The 21,221-nt window shown below is 45.6% G+C and overlaps 1 protein-coding gene across 8 annotated transcripts in view; it reads right to left on the bottom strand.

Annotated features, from left to right (window-relative positions):
* LOC115157436 (myomegalin) overlaps positions 1-21,221 on the bottom strand; it is a 117,044-nt gene that overhangs the window by 11,635 nt on the left and 84,188 nt on the right. For 6 of the 8 annotated variants that reach the window (XM_029705684.1, XM_029705685.1, XM_029705677.1 and 3 more), the window contains 9 exons: positions 20,843-21,123; positions 12,639-12,856; positions 12,284-12,401; positions 12,028-12,145; positions 11,808-11,862; positions 6,051-6,301; positions 4,830-5,093; positions 2,009-2,260; positions 1,552-1,800 (listed from right to left, as the gene is read on the bottom strand). In XM_029705684.1, coding sequence (XP_029561544.1) covers positions 1,552-1,800; positions 2,009-2,260; positions 4,830-5,093; positions 6,051-6,301; positions 11,808-11,862; positions 12,028-12,145; positions 12,284-12,401; positions 12,639-12,856; positions 20,843-21,123 — 1,806 coding nt within the window. The remainder of the gene's footprint in view (positions 1-1,551; positions 1,801-2,008; positions 2,261-4,829; positions 5,094-6,050; positions 6,302-11,807; positions 11,863-12,027; positions 12,146-12,283; positions 12,402-12,638; positions 12,857-20,842; positions 21,124-21,221) is intronic. The other 2 variants (XM_029705679.1, XM_029705683.1) reach the window with 2 other exon arrangements.

The raw sequence follows: 21,221 nt of genomic DNA, 5'->3' as shown, positions 1-21,221 counted from the left end.
CCTTCCGTGGCCTCCAACTGCTCTTAAACGCTAGTAAAACCAAATGCATGCTTTTCAACCATTCGCTGCCCGCACCTGCCCGCCCGGCTAGCATCACCACCCTGGACGGTTCCAACCTAGAATATGTGGACAACTATAAATACCTAGGTGTCTGGTTAGACTGTAAACTCTCCTTCCAGACTCATATTAAACATCTCCAATCCAAAATCAAATCTAGAATCGGATTTCTATTTCGCAACAAAGCCTCCTTCACTCACGCCGCCAAACTTACCCTAGTAAAACTGACTATCCTACCGATCCTCGACTTCGGCGATGTCATCTACAAAATAGCTTCCATTACTCTACTCAGCAAACTGGATGCAGTCTATCACAGTGCCATCCGTTTTGTTACCAAATCACCTTATACCACCCACCACTGCGCCCTGTATGCTCTAGTCGGCTGGCCCTTGCTACATATTCGTCGCCAGACCCACTGCCTCCAGGTAATCTATAAGTCTATGCTAGGTAAAGCTCCACCTTATCTCAGTTCACTGGTCACGATAACAACACCCACCCGTAGCACACGTTCCAGCAGGTATACCTCACTGATCATCCCCAAAGCCAACACCTTATTTGGCCGCCCTTCCTTCCAGTTCTCTGCTGCCAGTGACTGGAACGAATTGCAAAAATCGCTGAAGTTGAAGACTTTTATTTCCCTCACCAACTTTAAACATCAGCTACCTGAGCTGCTAACCGATCGCTGCAGCTGTACATAGTCCATCTGTAAATTGCACACCCAATCTACCTACCTCATCCCCATACTGTTTTTATTTTATTTACTTTTCTGCTCTTTTTGCACACCAGTATTTCTACTTGCACATCATCATATGCTCATTTATCACTCCAGTGTTAATCTGCTAAATTGTAATTATTTGCTCCTATGGCCTATTTATTGCCTACCTCCTCATGACTTTTGCACACACTGTATATAGACTTTCTTTTTTTTCTACTGTATCATTGACTTGTTTATTGTGTTATTGGCTTGTTTGTTTATTCCATGTGTAACTCTGTGTTGTTGTCTGTGTCACACTGCTTTGCTTTATCTTGGCCAGGTCGCAGTTGTAAATGAGAACTTGTTCTCAACTAGCCTACCTGGTTAAATAAAGGTGAAATATATATATATATTTTTAAAGTAAGCTAACTATGGTAGCGAACATAACGTTAGCAGCTCATTTGAGTTAGCCTGCACACTAAATTTCTGTAGCAAGCTAGCTAATAATTGATCATTTTCTAAATGTATTTACTTACTTGAATAGGTTTTCCCACGCCCTCGTTTTCTGGGTGCTTAGAGAAAATAAATAATGGGCAATCTTCCCGAAGTTTCCGGTGGTAGCAGAATGCAGCCAGCCATGTGGACGATTGGAGGCATCCGATATACTGACTTTGGTCTTCCAACATGGTGCCAGGTGGGGTTGCTAGGTGACTTGTGACGCAACTGCAAGCCCTCTATTGACAAACTATGAATAATTTGGTTCAATGTTGACAGTAGGGTGAACTGGTGAGGTACAGTACCTGAGCTGGCCTGCAGGCGTGCCTGGAGAGCCAGGTTCTCCTCTTTCAGGACTCTGATCTCATTGGACAGCTGGCAGACAGAGTCCAGGCTCTGGATGTAGATGTTGGTGGGTGCTGCGCCGTCGCGGCCGGTGGTGGAAAGGCGTTCCTCCAGCTGCTGTCTGAGCCTCTCATTGGTCCTGATGGACTCCTCCAGGTGCTGACGCAGACACTGCACCTCCCTCAGGTGCTCCTTGATCACGTCCACACCTCAGGGAATACGGGACAGAACATTGTTCAAGTTTATGTTAGCCCCACTGTGTATTTGCAGGTTAAATATGAAATGACATGCTGTAAAATACTTGAAAAATGATTGATGTTGGTATTGAGTCTAGATAGTGCAAACCATGCTAGTGATGAAAAAAGGTGGAGGGACTTACGAGAGCCCTTTATTGTAATAGAAGGCTCTGGGTCTTACCAGTAAAGCTGTTTCCTGAATAGTATCCTGATGACCCAACCCTGATTGGCTGAACCATGTTTTCCATATCGCACAATGCACCACTCTCCACCAGATCTGCGTCTGCCTTCAGGGCGGGGCCTGCGGGTCGGCCGCCTAGCTGGTGTGGGTAAAAGGCATGGTGGGTAATCTGTCGGTAAGGGGAATGGTCAGGCTGGTGATGGGCGGCTGGTGGGGCGGTCGACCGGGCCTTGGCGTGAGGAACCACAAAGCCTGTAACAGAACAGAGAAGTAATCTATATTAAGGAGCCACAGTCAGGGGCTGTAAAAGAGAAAGCATTCTTATTAGAGGGTATTACAGCATATCTGGACCAGAAGCAGGTGCTGTATCATCAAACTATCTGGACCAAAAGCAGGTGCTGTATCATCAAACTATCTGGACCAAAAGCAGGTGCTGTATCATCAAACTATCTGGACCAAAAGCAGGTGCTGTATCATAAACTATCTGGACCAAAAGCAGGTGCTGTATCATCAAACTATCTGGACCAAAAGCAGGTGCTGTATCATCAAACTATCTGGACCAAAAGCAGGTGCTGTATCATCAAACTATCTGGACCAAAAGCAGGTGCTGTATCATCAAACTATCTGGACCAAATGCAGGTGCTGTATCATCAAACTATCTGGACCAAATGCAGGTGCTGTATCATCAAACTATCTGGACCAAAAGCAGGTGCTGTATCATCAAACTATCTGGACCAAAAGCAGGTGCTGTATCATAAACTATCTGGACCAAAAGCAGGTGCTGTATCATCAAACACAAGTTGAGTAATCATTCCTGGTTAGAGTCTCTAGTCTAGGATCTCTCAACCCCAACATTGTCTCTAGTCTAGGATCTCTCAACCCCAACATTGATACTAGTCTAGGATCTCTCAACCCCAACATTGTCTCTAGTCTAGGATCTCTCAACCCCAACATTGTCACTAGTCTAGGATCTCTCAACCCCAACATTGTCTCTAGTCTAGGAGATCTCTCAACCCCAACATTGTCTCTAGTCTAGGATCTCTCAACCCCAACATTGTCTCTAGTCTAGGATCTCTCAACCCCAACATTCTCTCTAGTCTAGGATCTCTCAACCCCAACATTCTCTCTAGTCTAGGATCTCTCAACCCCAACATTGTCTCTAGTCTAGGATCTCTCAACCCCAACATTGTCTCTAGTCTAGGATCTCTCAACCCCAACATTGTCTCTAGTCTAGGATCTCTCAACCCCAACATTGTCTCTAGTCTAGGATCTCTCAACCCCAACATTGTCTCTAGTCTAGGATCTCTCAACCCCAACATTGTCTCTAGTCTAGGATCTCTCAACCCCAACATTGTCTCTAGTCTAGGATCTCTCAACCCCAACATTGTCTCTAGTCTAGGATCTCTCAACCTCAACATTGTCTCTAGTCTAGGATCTCTCAACCCCAACATTGTCTCTAGTCTAGGATCTCTCAACCCCAACATTGATACTAGTCTAGGATCTCTCAACCCCAACATTGTCTCTAGTCTAGGATCTCTCAACCTCAACATTGTCTCTAGTCTAGGATCTCTCAACCCCAACATTGTCTCTAGTCTAGGATCTCTCAACCCCAACATTGTCACTAGTCTAGGATCTCTCAACCCCAACATTGTCTCTAGTCTAGGAGATCTCTCAACCCCAACATTGTCTCTAGTCTAGTATCTCTCAACCCCAACATTGTCTCTAGTCTAGGATCTCTCAACCCCAACATTCTCTCTAGTCTAGGATCTCTCAACCCCAACATTCTCTCTAGTCTAGGATCTCTCAACCCCAACATTGTCTCTAGTCTAGGATCTCTCAACCCCAACATTGTCTCTAGTCTAGGATCTCTCAACCCCAACATTGTCTCTAGTCTAGGATCTCTCAACCCCAACATTGTCTCTAGTCTAGGATCTCTCAACCTCAACATTGTCTCTAGTCTAGGATCTCTCAACCCCAACATTGTCTCTAGTCTAGGATCTCTCAACCCCAACATTGATACTAGTCTAGGATCTCTCAACCCCAACATTGTCTCTAGTCTAGGATCTCTCAACCTCAACATTGTCTCTAGTCTAGGATCTCTCAACCCCAACATTGTCTCTAGTCTAGGATCTCTCAACCCCAACATTGTCACTAGTCTAGGATCTCTCAACCCCAACATTGTCTCTAGTCTAGGATCTCTCAACCTCAACATTGTCTCTAGTCTAGGATCTCTCAACCCCAACATTGTCTCTAGTCTAGGATCTCTCAACCTCAACATTGTCTCTAGTCTAGGATCTCTCAACCCCAACATTGTCTCTAGTCTAGGAGATCTCTCAACCCCAACATTCTCTCTAGTCTAGGATCTCTCAACCCCAACATTGTCTCTAGTCTAGGATCTCTCAACCTCAACATTGTCTCTAGTCTAGGATCTCTCAACCCCAACATTGTCTCTAGTCTAGGATCTCTCAACCCCAACATTGATACTAGTCTAGGATCTCTCAACCCCAACATTGTCTCTAGTCTAGGATCTCTCCACCCCAACATTGTCTCTAGTCTAGGATCTCTCAACCCCAACATTGTCACATCCACACCAAGTCATTATAATATATACTGTCCCATCCTGATCCACTGCAGGCATGCTATATTAGCCCTAACTTCACCCACTCCTCTATCTAGCCAATGTTGTCCCTGTCAGTGTCAAACCAATACATGCTACAGATCACAGATTCTACTCCATTCTGTTACTCCTCCAATCCATCAAGCTTGTCCCTCATAAAATAAGAACACCACACCATTGCATGCTGACCCTAACTCTGCTCACTCTCATTCATAGTCATCTGTCTGTGCAGGGTATCTAGCTGCTGTTGCACCGCTTCCATAGGGAAGGTCCTGGTCGCGGGGTCAAAGGTCATACGTTGACCCCAGAGGTCATGTCTTGGGTAAAGCCTGGGGAGGGACTGGGAGGTGGGTAGGGAGCAGGACACAGGACCAGTCTGACTGGCTGACTCCACGGGAGTGGAGTATAGCATGTTGGGACAGCTGCTGGAGGACTTAAGAGAGGATGGAGGGAGGGAGGGATGGACGTCTGAAAAAAGAGTGGAGAAAAGGGTGAGAGGAGGTTGGAAAAAGGATGGAGGGAGAGACAGGTGAGACAGGTGTAAGGTATGTGTTTATGAATAGCACATGTTTAAACGGCTAACGTAAACTCACCCCCATTCCGTACAAATGTGCGCAACCGCGACATTCAAACGAGGCTGCAAAGAAAACTAATGGGTCTAGCGACTGTGTTGACTTCAAAATCTGGGGTGTGAACTACGTTTCTATTCAAGCGTTGATCGACATGGTAATGGCTCTATAGTATTGGAGAAAAGTTGAGAAAACTGACCCTCCGTTACATCGTGACGTGTCATGCCGTAACGTACAGCACGCATAAAGCAACTATTTCTGTCTTACAATCTCTCTCCACCAGGTGTAGCACTTCTCTCATCGTTTAAAAACAAGAAATGGACAGTGACGGGTTATTAAGGGGGATACCTAGTCATTTTTTGCATCATCACTGCAAGCGATCATGACTCTCAAAAGCCACTGTTAACTTCTGAAGGTCACTTTAGCACCCCCCAAAAAACCTGATTCAAATTCAACACAAACCTTCAAATAGGTATGTAATGACACATTATATAAACTCTTTATAGTGTTTTATTTACATTTTAGAGGCGATAAGGTGATAAGTTGGACAGATCGAGTGAAAAAAAGCAGTTTTCCCACACGACATCTCTCCTTCTCACTATCACGCATTAGTTTCACTTCCCCACCCGCCATTTTTAAAAAGACCCGACGGAGCTCATTGCCTTCTTGAATCATGCAGAAACGGGCAGCGTGGAGGTCTCGTCATGGATTTTGTTGGAAAGGGGAGAAATTGTGCTTTACAATGGTATTGACATTACAGTTGATCTGGAAGTATTACGTTTTTTGGGCGCTAAAATAAGGTCAATTGTACGGACCAAGGCGATGTACAAAAGTGAGTGAGTTTACGTTACTATACCTGTGCTTCCTGGGTCATGTCCCGCCCCCTGTCCCTTCAGTTCTTGAGCGTATTCACTGCCAGCATCCACATCTGAGCACAGCTCCAGGTCCTCATTGGTCCGGCACTCGTCCGACACAAAGGAGGTTCTGTCTGATTGGTCGGTGGTCTCTGAGAGGGCATGGCTGCTGGAGGGGGTGTCAGGACGCTGCTGGAGTTTGGTGTGGAGCGACTCGATTATCTTATCCTTCTGCTGGAGCTCCTTACTCAGCCTAGAGAGAGAAAGAGAGATTGTTTATCTCATCCTCTGCTACAGATCTTTACTCATTTTCTACAAGACGTACACTACCGTTCAAAAGTTTGGCTTCACTTAGAAATGTCCTTGTTTTTGAAAGCACATTTTTTGTCCATTAAAATCACATCAAATTGATCAGAAATACAGTGTAGATATTGTTAATGTTGTAAATGACTATTGTAGTTGGAAACGGCTGATGTTTTATGGAATATCTACAACCATCACTCCTGTGTTCCAATGGCACGTTGTGTTAACTAATCCAAGTTTATCATTTTAAAAGGCTAATTGATCATTAGAAAACCCTTTTGCAATTATGTTAGCACAGCTGAAAACTGTTGTCCTTATTAAAGAAGCATCAGTCTATTCTTGTTCTCAGAAATGAAGGCTATTCCATGCGAGAATTTGCCAAGAAACTGAAGATCTCGTACAACGCTGTGTACTACTCCCTTCACAGAACAGCGCAAACTGGCTCTAACCAGAATAGAAAGAGGAGTGGGAGGGCCCAGTGTCTGTGTTCTTTTGCCCATCTTAATCTTTTCTTTTTATTGGCCAGTCTGATATATGGCTTTTTCTTTGCAACTCTGCCTAGAAGGCCAGCATCCCGGAGTTGCCTCTTCCCTGTTGATGTTGAGACTGGTGTTTTGCGGGTACTATTTAATGAAGCTGCCAGTTGAAGACTTGTGAGGCATCTGTTTCTCAAACTAGACACTCTAATGTACTTGCGCTCTTGCTCAGTTGTGCACCGGGGCCTCCCACTCCTCTTTCTATTTTGGTTAGGGCCAGTTTGCGCTGTTCTGTGAAGGGAGTAGTGCACAGGGACTGTACAAAATCTTCTTGGCAATTTCTTGCATGAAATAGCCTTCATTTCTCAGAACAAGAATAGTTTCAGAAGAAAGTCTTTGTTTCTAGCCATTTTGAGCCTGTAATCGAACCCACAAATGCTGATGCTCCAGATACTCAACTAGTCCAAAGAAGGCCAGTTGTATTGCTTCTTTAATCAGGATTAACTTGGATTAGCTAACACAACGTGCCATTGGAACACAGGAGTGATGGTTGCTGATAATGGGCAGCAGATAGCCTAGTGTTTAGAGCGTTGGGCTAGTAACCGGGAGGTTGCAAGATTGAATCCACGAGCTGACAAGGTCAAAATCTGTCGTTTGAGGCCGTCATTGAAAATAAGAATTTGTTCTTAACTGACTTGCCTAGTTAAATAAAGATAAAATAAATATATATATAAATGGGCCTCTGTGCGCATATGTAGATATTCCATAAAAAAGCAGCCATTTCCAGCTACAATAGTCATTTACAACATTAACAATGTCTATACTGTATTTCTGATCAATTTTATGTTATTTTAATGGACAAAAAAAATTGCTTTTCTTTCAAAAACAAGGACATTTCTAAGTGACCCCAAACTTTTGAACGGTAGTGTACACTTACAGACAGACACAATCACACACACAGACATAGGCCACCAGAAATGCTGCAAACAAGTTAAAGTCACTAAGATCCACCACAGAGCTCAAATACCACAATCAAGTTGTATGACCATGATCTAAGATCCACCACAGAGCTCAAATACCACAATCAAGTTGTATGACCATGATCTAAGATCCACCACAGAGCTCAAATACCACAATCAAGTTGTATGACCATGATCTTGCCTATTGCATCCCCCTTACATTGCCAGTTTCCCTTGTAGGAACTCCCGCTCTCTCTCCATCTGTTTCCATAGGAGGGCTGGCTCTCTCCCAGCGCGATCCCCACACACAGAGAAAGACCACAGAGAGTCCCTGTACAGGGGACTGCTCTTAGAGAGCATGGACTTCCATAGTGGAGCCATAGATCTGACAGTCAAATAGTCTAATTAGTCTTAAAAGTAGTCTGATTAGTCCTAGAAAGTCATATAAATAGTCCTGAAATTGTCATATTAGTCCTAGAAATAGTCCTAGAAATAGCTCAATTAGTTGTAAAAAAAATTATATAAACAGTCCTAGAAATAGTCCTAGAAATAGCCCAATTAGTTGTAAAAAATATATATAAACAGTCCTAGAAATATTCTGATTAGTCCTAGAAATATTCTGATTAGTCCTAGAAGTATTCATAGAAATTAGCCTTTCCCAAGTCAGGTAAAATATTGCATAAGATCCAAGGGTGTTTTCCTTTTTCGATTATTTTCCTTTCTTGTCTTCTCTTTACTCTCTCTGTGAGAGAATGGCTTACCGAGCCACATCCAGAATGGAGGGGAGGGAGAACCGAGGTAGGGTGTGTGTGTGTCTAACGCAGTCTCACTGAGCCTCTTAAGGAGGGCCTGCGTGACACCTGTGGTTCACCCTGGTCCACTCTACAGCCTGGGGATTAGATTAGCAGTCAATCTTCTTTGTGCTCCTTGACAGCTTCATCAGCTAACCTTGGGTGAGCTTTTAGACACACAGCCGGTGGGTGAATCCTTCTGGGTAAAGTCTACTGGGAGTCTTCTGATATCTGGGATCAACAATGTGACTTCTGGGATCAAACAGAATCTCTATGCACGTTGTAGGTGGATTCAAAATCTGTATCTATAGCACTAAATTCATTTATTTAAAACCCACAACCCATTGAAGTGAACCATGGGAAAACAGAGGAAACCCCCATGTTCCTATAACGTAATAAGATTATTCACGTGATAAATGTCTGAAAAATGCATATGTAACAAATTAGATGTAAAAACTAAAATGTAAAACAAAGTTACTTTAGTCCTCTGAAGACAAACAAAAAATAGTAGATTATTCAAGTGAGCATGTGACTTGTAATGACTGAGCATGTGTCTGGCAGAGGCTCTGACGAGACAGCCTACAGGGAGGAGGTGAGGGCACTCGGAGTGTGGTGTCAGGAAAACAACCTGTCACTCAAAGTCAACAAAACAAAGGAGATGATCGTGGACTTCAGGAAACAGCAGAGGGAGCACGCTCCTATCCACATCGAAGGGACAGCAGTGGAGAAAGTGGAAAGTTTTAAGTTCCTCGGCGTACACATTAACGACAAACTTAAATGGTCCACCCACACAGACAGTGTGTTGAAGAAGGCGCAACAGCGCCTCTTCAACCTCAGGAGGCTGAAGAAATTTGGCTTGTCCGCCAAAACCCTGATTAACTTTTACAGATCCACAATCGAGAGCTTCCTGTCGGGCTGTATCACAGCCTGGTACGGCAACTGCTCCGCCCACAACCGCAAAGCTCTCCAGAGGGTGGTGCGGTCTGCACAACACATCACCGGGGGCAAACTACCTGCCCTCCATGACACCTACAGCACCCGATGTCACAGGAAGGCAAAAAGATCATCAAAGACAACAACGACCTGAGCCACTGCCTGTTCACCCTGCTATCATCCAGAAGGCGAGGTCAGTACAGGTGCATCATAGCTGGGACCGAGAGACCGAAAAACAGCTTCTATCTATCTCAAGGCCATCAGACTGCTAAACAGCCATCACTAACTCAGAGAGGCTGCTGCCTACATGGAGACCCAATCACTGGCCACTTTAATAAATGGATCACTAGTCACTTTAAACAATGCCACTTTAAATAATGTCACTTTAATAATGTTTACATATATTACATTACTCATATAATATGTATATAATGTATTTTATACCATCTATTGCACCTTGCCTATGCCGCTCGGCCATCGTTCATCCATATATTTATATCTACATATTCTCATTCACCCCTTTTAGATTTGTGTGTATTAGGTAGTTGTTGGGGAATTGTTAGATTACTTGTTAGATATTACTGCACTGTCGGAACCAGAAGCACAAGCATTTCGCTACACTCGCATTAACATCTGCTAACCATGTGTATGTGACAAATACAATTTGATTTGATTTGATTTTGACCTCTATCCCTGGCAGAGGTTCTGACTGTTGACCTCTATCCCTGGCAGAGGCTGTGACTGTTGAACTCTATCCCTGGCAGAGGCTGTGACTGTTGACCTCTATCCCTGGCAGAGGCTGTGACTGTTGACCTCTATCCCTGGCAGAGGCTGTGACTGTTGACCTCTATCCCTGCCAGAGGCTCTGACTGTTGACCTCTATCCCTGCCAGAGGCTCTGACTGTTGACCTCTATCCCTGCCAGAGGCTCTGACTGTTGACCTCTATCCCTGCCAGAGGCTCTGACTGTTGACCTCTATCCCTGCCAGAGGCTCTGACTGTTGACCTCTATCCCTGCCAGAGGCTCTGACTGTTGACCTCTATCCCTGGCAGAGGTTCTGACTGTTGACTCTATCCCTGGCAGAGGCACAACAGGAGAGAGTGCACTGTAGGTCACCTAACACACACACACACACACACACACACACACACACACACACACACACACACACACACACACACACACACACACACACACACAGCTGTTTCAACTAGCTAATCCATTGTGATTTCATTATAATGTCAATACTAGCGACAGTGGTTAGCTAGCTTGGAGGAAGTATTTATTGTTGTGTGCATTGCATCTGTGCACTTAGTTAGCTACCATCCCATAGCCTGCATCTGTGCACTTAGCTAGCTACCATCCCATAGCCTACATCTGTGCACTTAGCTAGCTACCATCCCATAGCCTACATCTGTGCACTTAGCTAGCTACCATCCCATAGCCTGCATCTGTGCACTTAGCTAGCTACCATCCCATAGCCTACATCTGTGCACTTAGCTAGCTACCATCCCATAGCCTACATCTGTGCACTTAGCTAGCTACCATCCCATAGCCTACATCTGTGCACTTAGCTAGCTACCATCCCATAGCCTGCATCTGTGCACTTAGCTAGCTACCATCCCATAGCCTACATCTGTGCACTTAGTTAGCTACCATCCCATAGCCTACATCTGTGCACTTAGCTAGCTACCATCCCATAGTCTACATCTGTGCACTTAGCTAGCTACCATCCCATAGCCTACATTGCCTATGAAGTGTGCACTGACGAGCATTGCGGTTCTACAAGTAGAATCGGTAGATTCGTCGCTACTGGGTCAGCACGCAGCAGGCACCACTTTTGTCCTAGCACACTTTTGTTCACAGGCCTCCCACTGTGATAAGTACCTATCAGCAGTCTATTGGCAGTGAGATTCCTGGTGTGTTTCATCCCTAACCTTAACCTTTACCTTAACCTTAACCCCAAACCTTAGACGTAACCATAACTCCTAACCCTAATTCTAACCATAACCCTAAACCTAACCCCTCAGCCTTAAAATAGCCCTTTTTTCCTTGTGGGGAAAATGGCCCCACTTTTCCTTGTTATACTATCCTGGTCCCCTGGACTTCTGGTCCCCTGGACTTCTGATCCCCACAAGGATACTAAAACCAAACACACACACACACACACACACACACACACACACACACACACACACACACACACACACACACACACACACACACACACACACACACACACACACAAGGGAAACACTTTTTTCAGATGGTTACACATCTTTGGACATAAAACCCACCGTAAAGCAAGTAGCTCATGGCCCATCTTATCATCATGGAGCTCAGCACGGTCACCTGAGGAGAGAGAAGGACGGGTAGTGGAGAGGAAAGGGAGGACAGAAGATCAGGGAATGTGTGTGTGTGAGAGAGTCTGTCTGTCTGTCTGTCTTTGTGTGTGTGGGCGTGCATATGTGTGTGTCTGTCTGTGCATAGGTTTGTGTGTGTGTTCTCCACACTCACGTCCACTGATCTTGGTGCCCATTCGTTGTGCCAGGGCAGTGCTCTGTGCCAGCTGCTCTCTGAAGCTCTGTCCCATGTAGTAGTCAATGTCGTTGGCACGCAGCAGCTCCTCAAAGCCCTGGCCAGTCAATTACATTCAGCTAATAGTTCAATAAAACATTTTAAATCGATAAAATACATTTACATTTGATTCAATCACTGTCAAAAAGTGGTGGATAATGTCCTAATCTTTGGAGAGATTGTCAGAGTGTCAGACCTTGGTGGTGTCTCCCAGGTGTTGTGTGAGTATGTGACAGACACCACGGCCCTCCCTCATCCTCTGACGCAGGTGGGACAGCTCCCTGGCCTGAGCCTGGATCAGGGTGTTGTACTTCCTGTCCATAGATGGAGGAAGGGGAGGGGTCAGGACATAAAAATACATTTAAAAAACATCTTCATCATCAGCATTATCGTTGTTATCGGACATCATCATAGTCATTACCCCTGATCAGTCACCATGGTAGTCATTATCATTGTTATCAATCATAATCATAGTCATTATCATTGTTTTCAGTCATCACCATATTCATTATCATAATTATTTCCTTCCTTCCTTTCCCTTCTTCACTCACCCGGGCCAGGTAGCACACTTCCCCTCCTCCACCACCCCTCCTTTCCCCTCCAGCCTGGAGCTCTTGAGTTGGGCCTCCAGTGAGGCCACTCGGGACACCAGCTCTCGCAGCTCTCGGCTGGGCTTGGGTTCCATGCGAGGCCCCAGGCTGTCGGACATCCAGCCCTCATCGTCTTCTACACCGCTGAGGGCCGGGGAGGCCTCGAACGCCCAGTTCACCTGATGGACAGGAGAGAGGAGGAAAAAGACAGTAAATAGTCAGGGAAAATGTAATAGCAGCACATAATCCAACAAGCGCACTAAAGTCATCAGTCAATGTATTGATCAATCAATTGATCAATCAATTATCAATCAATCAGACCTTGGGGAGTAACGAATTACATGTAATCCGTTACATGTAAGGGACGGATTACATGTAAGGGATTACAAAAAAGGGTACTGTAATCCGTTACATTACAGGCAAAAATATTGTAATAAGATTACAGATACTTTGAAAAACTAGATGATTACTTCGAGGATTACTTCCAAATTCATAAAGGATGTTTGCGAAAAAAAATCTTTGACACTTTTCTCAATGACATTCAAATCAGCATTGAAAAAAGGCGCAAGTGTAAATTTGTTCCACCTGAGCGAGTCTGACCACAAGTCAGAGGTCACTATGATGACACACCAGATGTGTTTGATCGATTGCGGGAAAAGCGCAGGAATAGGCTTTTGTAGGCTACAGTCCAAGCTATGTCTTCCAATGGTGCGACTGCTGTCGGCATCTAAAGATTATCCAAGATTATCCAATTTATCCAATAAACGCTTGGAGGTAAGGATGACAGCAGTGGTGTAGTCTACAGCGATACGGATATCTCTTATTATTGATATCTACATAGCGCATCGATGTGAATCACACTGCTGTTCTCTCATTTAGCTGTTTGCACCTTACGGATTGTGGTTGTTGTGGATGGCTGTTCACAAATCTCAATGTGTATTTGAACCCAATAATGGTAGAAATCAAAAAGTTTAAGCTGCCTATCAATTATTAATAACATAATGAATACAATTTGAAAGTGGGGCTTTTATTGCTCAATCTAATTCATGCTGGTAAAAAAAGAAAATCCATAGGCCTAACGGACACATGCTCAAACTCACACACTTTGGATAGACTTAAAGGGGCAATCTGTAGTTGCTACATACATTTTTTTAAATAATAAATTATATATTGTGGCAAAGAAGGGGGTCGAGTGATAAATGGCAGATATGTGAGGGCAGAACTAATAAACGGGCTCTGCCCGATCACTAAAATGGCCACCCCGATCAGAACTACAGATCACAAAATGGCCGACTGCCAAAACTACAATTCCCAGAAGCAAGGGGAACCCTCAGAAGGTGGAGCCGACCCACAGATAAAAGGTCAAGAAAAACCAGGAAGAGAGAGAGAGAGCGGGAAGGATCTATGAACCATAGAGAGAGAGACATTCTACATTGGCTGGATTTACCGTGTACGAGCTGGACTGTTTTGGACTTACCTGTTGGCGTTTAGACCTGGACCTACCGAGAACCAGATTTGTGTACCGAACCCTGCTATCCTTGACCTTACCTGCGACCTGGGTGGACCAGGACAGAGAAACAAACATACAGGTACTGTCGTGTTCGAAAGAACTTTAATTCTGGGCTGACTTTGGTTCTGGGCTGACAGTTTCTCACTTAATTTGTGACAAACGCTCCTAGCTTTGAAGAGGTTTGCCACACGTGGTGGAGAATGTGGGCACTGGATTAACCATACCGCTGGTTAGGTAGAAAAAAAAAGAAAAAAAAAAGAAAAAAAAAAAGTTTAGTTAGCACTCCAAAGGGGAGTCAGGTTTTTTTTTTTTTTTTTTTTTTTTTTTGTGGCTTTGTTTGGTTAGGACAGTTTTTTCAGGAAAATGAGTATGGAGGGAGCCATACAGGCCCTGTTACAAGCGGTGGCCGCCCAACAAGAGGCAACTAGAGCTCAACAAATAGCTCATCAGGATGCAATGCGAATGTATCAGGACACGTTACAGGTCCAGCACCACACCAACCAGCTGCTCAGAGAAGAGCAAGAGAGAAACACCCGGGAGTTAAGAGAAGGCCTAAAGGGGCTAGCGGACCAAATTGGGACTCAGTTACCAGCTGCAAATACCCAAAGGTGGGCCAATCATTTTCTTCAAAAAATGACAGCGCAGGATGATGTGGAAGCATATCTTACCACCTTCGAAAGGACGGCAGAGAGGGAGAAGTGGCCGAAAGAAGAATGGGCAGGGCTTCTGGCACCATACCTGGCAGGGGATGCTCAAAAAGCATATTTTGACCTGGAGTTGAAGGATGCACAGGATTACGATAAACTCAAGGGAGAGATTCTGACTAGACTGGGAGTGACCGATACCGTGAGGGCACACCGCTTCCACCAGTGGTCCTACAGACCGGGACAACCCCCCCGAACACAGATGTTCGACTTGATTCACCTGGCACGGAAATGGTTGCGACCGGAGACCCGTTCGTCCACCGAGGTCGTCGAGACCATCGTACTCAACCAGTTTCAGCGAGGTCTACCCCAAGAAGTGCGACGATGGGTTGGCCAGAACGAGGTACTTTCCGCCGACCATCTCGTGGGCCTGGTTGAACGGTATTGTACGGCAGGAACAGCTGAGCAGGCGCAGGAGGAAAGATTCCCATTCCCCAGGCCTGGGCGAACCAGCGGACAGGTTAAGACTGTGCCAACAGGGGGATGGGGAGGAGAGCAGCGTGGGGCCATGAGGAAAGAATCAGAATCGGGCCGAGACACTAAGGGAAAAACCGGAAACCGGGACTGGGGGTCGAGGAGGTCTCCCCCCCGGAACCCTATTATCTGTTACAATTGTAATCAACCGGGACATATTGCAGCCTACTGCCCTATTAAAGAAGAGCCAATGCAATGTAACCTCGGTGAAAAAGAAGATGAGATATGGTATGCATGTCCCGTGGTAACCACTGTACTTGAAAGATCAAGAAACAAACATATGTGCAGGGTGAAGGTTGAAGGGAAGGAGGTTGAAGCACTACTGGATTCCGGCAGTATGCTAACCCTGGTCGTTGCAAACCTAGTGCCGACGCATAAACTGGATACAAGTCAGGATATCAGTGTTACGTGCATTCATTGGGATACCCGTCTGTACCCCACAGCATTAGTGAGCATACAAACAGAGGACGGTCTGCTGGATTATGAGGTCGGCGTGGTCCCAAAGATGCCATATGATGTAATATTGGGTAGAGACTTTCCTAACTTTGCGAAGTTAGGTCAAAAGAACGGCATATTTGAGAAACCAACAACCCTGACCAAGCAGGAAGAAGCATGGGGCCTTCAACCAAGGCCAAGAAAAGAGGTCTCCCAGGGGCCAAGCCCACAGGTACTAGTAGGGGAGGATGAGGATGAAGTGGCAAACCTCGTTGATAATGAACAGCCCAGTACTAGTGGGGCTGGGGTCGATCTGAATCCAGAAGACGACTATCTAGAACCAGCAGACCTGGCAGGGTCCATGACTAATTTCGGGACGGCCCAACACCAGGATCCAACCCTGCAGCAAGCCAGAGCAGACGTGCAGGTCATAGATGGTACTCCCATAAATGATAGGATGATGCCTAATAGTTTTCCCCACTTCATCATGAAAAATGGTTTGGTGTACAGAGTCTCAAAAATAGGGGTTGATGTGGTGGAACAGTTGTTGGTCCCCACCCGGTACAGAAAGACAGTACTGGATCTAGCTCATGGGCACATTCTGGGTGGACACCTTGGTATCGATAAAACCCGAGACCGGATTGTAAGGAGGTTTTACTGGCCAGGAATTCAGGCTGAAGTGGCTCGGCATTGTGGAGAGTGCCCGGAGTGCCAGGTAACAGCTCCCCGACCAGCGTTTAGAAGCCCGTTAGTGCCACTCCCCATAATCGAAACGCCATTTGAGAGGATAGCGATGGACATAGTGGGCCCACTACCCAAATCTGCCAGAGGGCACCAATACATTCTGGTTATTCTAGATTATGCCACTCGCTACCCAGAAGCCATTCCCCTTCGGACAATGGCTTCCAAAAATATCGCCAAGGAACTAGTGCTATTGTTCACCAGGGTTGGGGTCCCAAAGGAGATCCTTACTGACCAGGGGACCCCCTTTATGTCCCGCCTTATGGCAGACCTTTGTAAATTGTGGCAGGTGAAACAGTTGAGGACATCAGTTTACCATCCACAGACGGACGGGCTGGTTGAGAGATTTAACCGGACCCTGAAGTCAATGCTCAGGAAGGTAATCGACAAGGATGGGAAAAACTGGGATTGCATGTTGCCATATCTGATGTTTGCCATTAGAGAGGTTCCTCAAGCCTCGCTGGGGTTTTCTCCCTTCGAGCTGGTATATGGGAGGCACCCCCGGGGAATCTTAGACATTGCCCGGGAAACCTGGGAACACCAATCCACCCCGTATACTAGTGTCATAGAGCACGTCACGGCAATGCAAAACAGGATAGCCACAGTCATGCCCATCATCAGAGAGCACATGAGACAAGCACAAGAGCACCAGCGGCACACTTATAACCGGCAGGCTACCCTGAGGGAATTTCAACCGGGAGATAAGGTGTTAGTGCTGATCCCCACGGTAGAGTGCAAACTACTAGCCACATGGAAAGGACCATATGAAGTACTGGAGAGAATAGGAGAAGTTAATTATCGGATCCGACAGCCAGGTCGACGGCCCCAGGAACAGATCTATCACATAAACCTGTTAAAAGCATGGAGAGAGAGAGAAACACTAATGGTCACGTACCCCACACACACTCAGGAGACAGCTGAAGTAAATATTTCACCTACTTTGTCCCCAGCACAAGTACAGGAAGTAAAGACCCTGATCCAGAAAAACAGAGAAGTGTTTTCAGAAGTACCCGGCCGAACTGAGGTTACAGCTCATGATATCGTTTCCCTACCAGGGAGAAAAGTGAGCATGAGGCCATATCGGGTACCCGAGGCTCGACAGGCAGCGATTAGAGCAGAGACGGAGAAAATGTTGACAGCTGGAGTGATCGAAGAGTCACATAGTGAGTGGTCTAGCCCAATTGTGATGGTCTCCAAGCCCGATGGGTCTTTGCGGTTCTGTAACGACTTTCGGAAGGTAAATGAAATCTCCAAGTTTGATGCCTACCCCATGCCCAGAGTAGACGAACTACTGGAGAAAATTGGTAAAGCTCGGTACATTACGACCCTGGACCTGACAAAAGGGTACTGGCAAATTCCTCTGACCCCCAGGGCCAAAGAAAAGACAGCATTTGCAACCCCTGACGGTTTGTTTCAATACACCGTCATGCCATTCGGCCTACACGGGGCCCCAGCCACCTTTCAACGGCTCATGGACAAGGTCCTAAAACCGCACCAAGCATACGCCGCAGCTTATTTAGATGACGTGGGGATCTACAGCCCAGATTGGGAATCCCACTTACCCCGGGTACAGGCGGTGTTAGACGCCCTTAGAAAGGCAGGGCTCACGGCGAACCCTGCCAAGTGTTATGTGGGGTTAGAGGAAACGGAGTATCTGGGATACACCGTGGGAAGAGGATTAATCAAACCCCAACGTAAGAAGGTGGAGGCAATTAGAGAATGGCCGAAACCAGTAAATAAGAAGCAGGTTCGAGCCTTCCTAGGGCTGACCGGGTACTACCGGAAGTTCATCCCAAGTTATGCCACAGTGGCCGCCCCACTCACCGACATGACTAGAGCCAGAGGGCCAAACATGGTCAAGTGGGATGAAAGGGCCACCAAAGCATTTAGGACATTACAGGAGGCCCTCTGCTGTAATCCAGTGCTGGTGGTACCAGACTTTGAGAGAGAGTTTGTGGTTCAGACGGATGCTTCAGAGGTCGGCTTGGGAGCAGTGCTGTCCCAAGAGGTAGAAGGGGTGGAACACCCCATCCTGTTTTTAAGCAGGAAGCTGGAACCACAGGAAACCAACTACTCAGTTGTTGAGAAAGAGGCGCTGGCAGTAAAGTGGGCTCTGGAAAGCCTGAAATACTACCTGCTGGGGCGCCACTTCACCCTCATCAGTGACCATGCACCACTCACCTGGATGCATAGGGCTAAAGAGAAGAACGCTCGGGTGATGCGGTGGTTTTTGAGTCTCCAACCGTTTCACTTTGACTTGAAACACAGAGCAGGAAAGGAAATGGGAAATGTGGATGGGTTATCCCGCATGCACGCATATTTTGCTGCGGTAGCCCGACCTAGGGGGTCGGATCTAGGGGGGGAGATGTGTGGCAAAGAAGGGGGTCGAGTGATAAATGGCAGATATGTGAGGGCAGAACTAATAAACGGGCTCTGCCCGATCACTAAAATGGCCACCCCGATCAGAACTACAGATCACAAAATGGCCGACTGCCAAAACTACAATTCCCAGAAGCAAGGGGAACCCTCAGAAGGTGGAGCCGACCCACAGATAAAAGGTCAAGAAAAACCAGGAAGAGAGAGAGAGAGCGGGAAGGATCTATGAACCATAGAGAGAGAGACATTCTACATTGGCTGGATTTACCGTGTACGAGCTGGACTGTTTTGGACTTACCTGTTGGCGTTTAGACCTGGACCTACCGAGAACCAGATTTGTGTACCGAACCCTGCTATCCTTGACCTTACCTGCGACCTGGGTGGACCAGGACAGAGAAACAAACATACAGGTACTGTCGTGTTCGAAAGAACTTTAATTCTGGGCTGACTTTGGTGACAGTTTCTCACTTAATTTGTGACAAACGCTCCTAGCTTTGAAGAGGTTTGCCACAATATATATAACCATTGATTCTTGAAGAATATAACTTATAAATCCCTCATGAGCTTAGCTCAACTGTCCCACTCCATGATAACCCAAAATATAACCATGTTTTATTCCAATGTTTGTAAACAATGTAAATGTAAACAAACACTGTATAGCCTCATAGCATGGCTAAAACAATCATTTTTATATAATGGATGGTCAGTCCTTGCATAGCTCTGTCTATTCATCTGAGAGTGGTTACATTTCTCCAGGCCCATCTGTTACGATCGTCGTAAGAAGGAGACCAAGGCGCAGCATGAGTATCGTTCCACATCTTTATTATTATGTGAAACTTAGCCAGCCAGACAAACAAACAAACAATAAACTATAAACAAACAACAAACCGTGACGACAGAGGTGCAACATGCACTAACTCAAAATAAGATCCCACAAATAGGTGGGAAAAGGCTGCCTAAATATGATCCCCAATCAGAGACAACGATAGACAGCTGCCTCTGATTGAGAACCATGTCAGGCCAACATAGAAATACAACATCTAGATAACCCACCCTAGTCACACCCCGACCTAACCAAAATAGAGAATAAAAAGGATTTCTAAGGTCAGGGTGTGACACCATCCCTCAGCTTTTTACCAAAACAGAGGTGGGGCAACGATTTTGTTATTGTTTCATCTGTGGATTTTCCCTTTCAACAGCTGCATATTATCAAGATATCAAAGTGTCACCAACAAAAAGGTAAACAATAGGCCTATAGCAAATGCAGCATATGGCATTCATTTTTCACATTTAAATAGCACTTTTCAGTAGTGCTCAAAGCATGCCATTCCATGAGCTCAGCATTTATTTTTCAACTCAAATCAATGAGCCCAATCAGTCCTCCATGACAACAAAATCATAAACAACAGAGTAGGGCTGGCTAATAAGTCCTTAGTTTTGAGGTCCTGCTCAGGTAAAACAATTTGGCTAATCTATACTTCCATATTTCCAAGTCCTATTCTTAAAGATCAAGGAGTAAAACATTTATTGGAATGACTGGAATTCTGATAGACTTTGGTTTTGAATGTAAAGAAGTAATTTAATCATATTATTATATGTAGTAGAAAGTGATGGTTTAGAAGAAGCCTACATAACCAACCCATAAAGTAACATTTAACATCCATATATGGCCAGCTATGTGAACTTTAACATTGATTTATCCTGCAATTGATGTCATTCAATTGGTAACATACATTTTTGTTTTCTTCTAATGCCTCTTAAGGGGAAAGTAATCCAAAAGTAATGAAATGTAATCAGATTACGTTACTAAGTTTGGGGTAATCCAAAAGTTATGTTACTGATTACAATTTTGGAGAGGTAACTAGTAACTGTAACAGATTACATTTAGAAAGTAACCTACCCAACCCTGTATGTATATGATGTACCTTGCGTGGGGTGCGTTCCAGACTGGATGCGTAGTCACTGGTGGTGGATAGTGAACGCACACGTAGCTGCAACCCACGAATCACCTTGTGGCAGCGGGTCAGCTGAGAACGCAGGTCCAGGACCAATTGCTGTAAGGATCCTGCCCCTGGCTCCTCGCCTTCATCAAAAGCTCCGCCCACACTCCCATCGCCATGGAACCAAACCCCGGCACTCTCGTAGTCCTGCCGGTGGCTCAGTGACGTACACATCTCCAGATCATCAAACTCTTGGGTGTATAGATCAGCACACCGGACACAGGTAAGGTAAAGTGACAGGTGAGGTGGGAATGAGATGTGATGCAAGTACTGTGTTGTGAGATGTTAGATACAGTAGATGTCT

The sequence above is a fragment of the Salmo trutta genome, chromosome 21 (genome assembly GCF_901001165.1).
Source record: "Salmo trutta chromosome 21, fSalTru1.1, whole genome shotgun sequence".
In the NCBI taxonomy this organism is placed as follows: Eukaryota; Metazoa; Chordata; class Actinopteri; order Salmoniformes; family Salmonidae; genus Salmo; species Salmo trutta.
The sequence above is the reverse complement of the archived record's forward strand: the minus strand, read 5'-3'. Positions and strand labels throughout refer to the sequence as shown.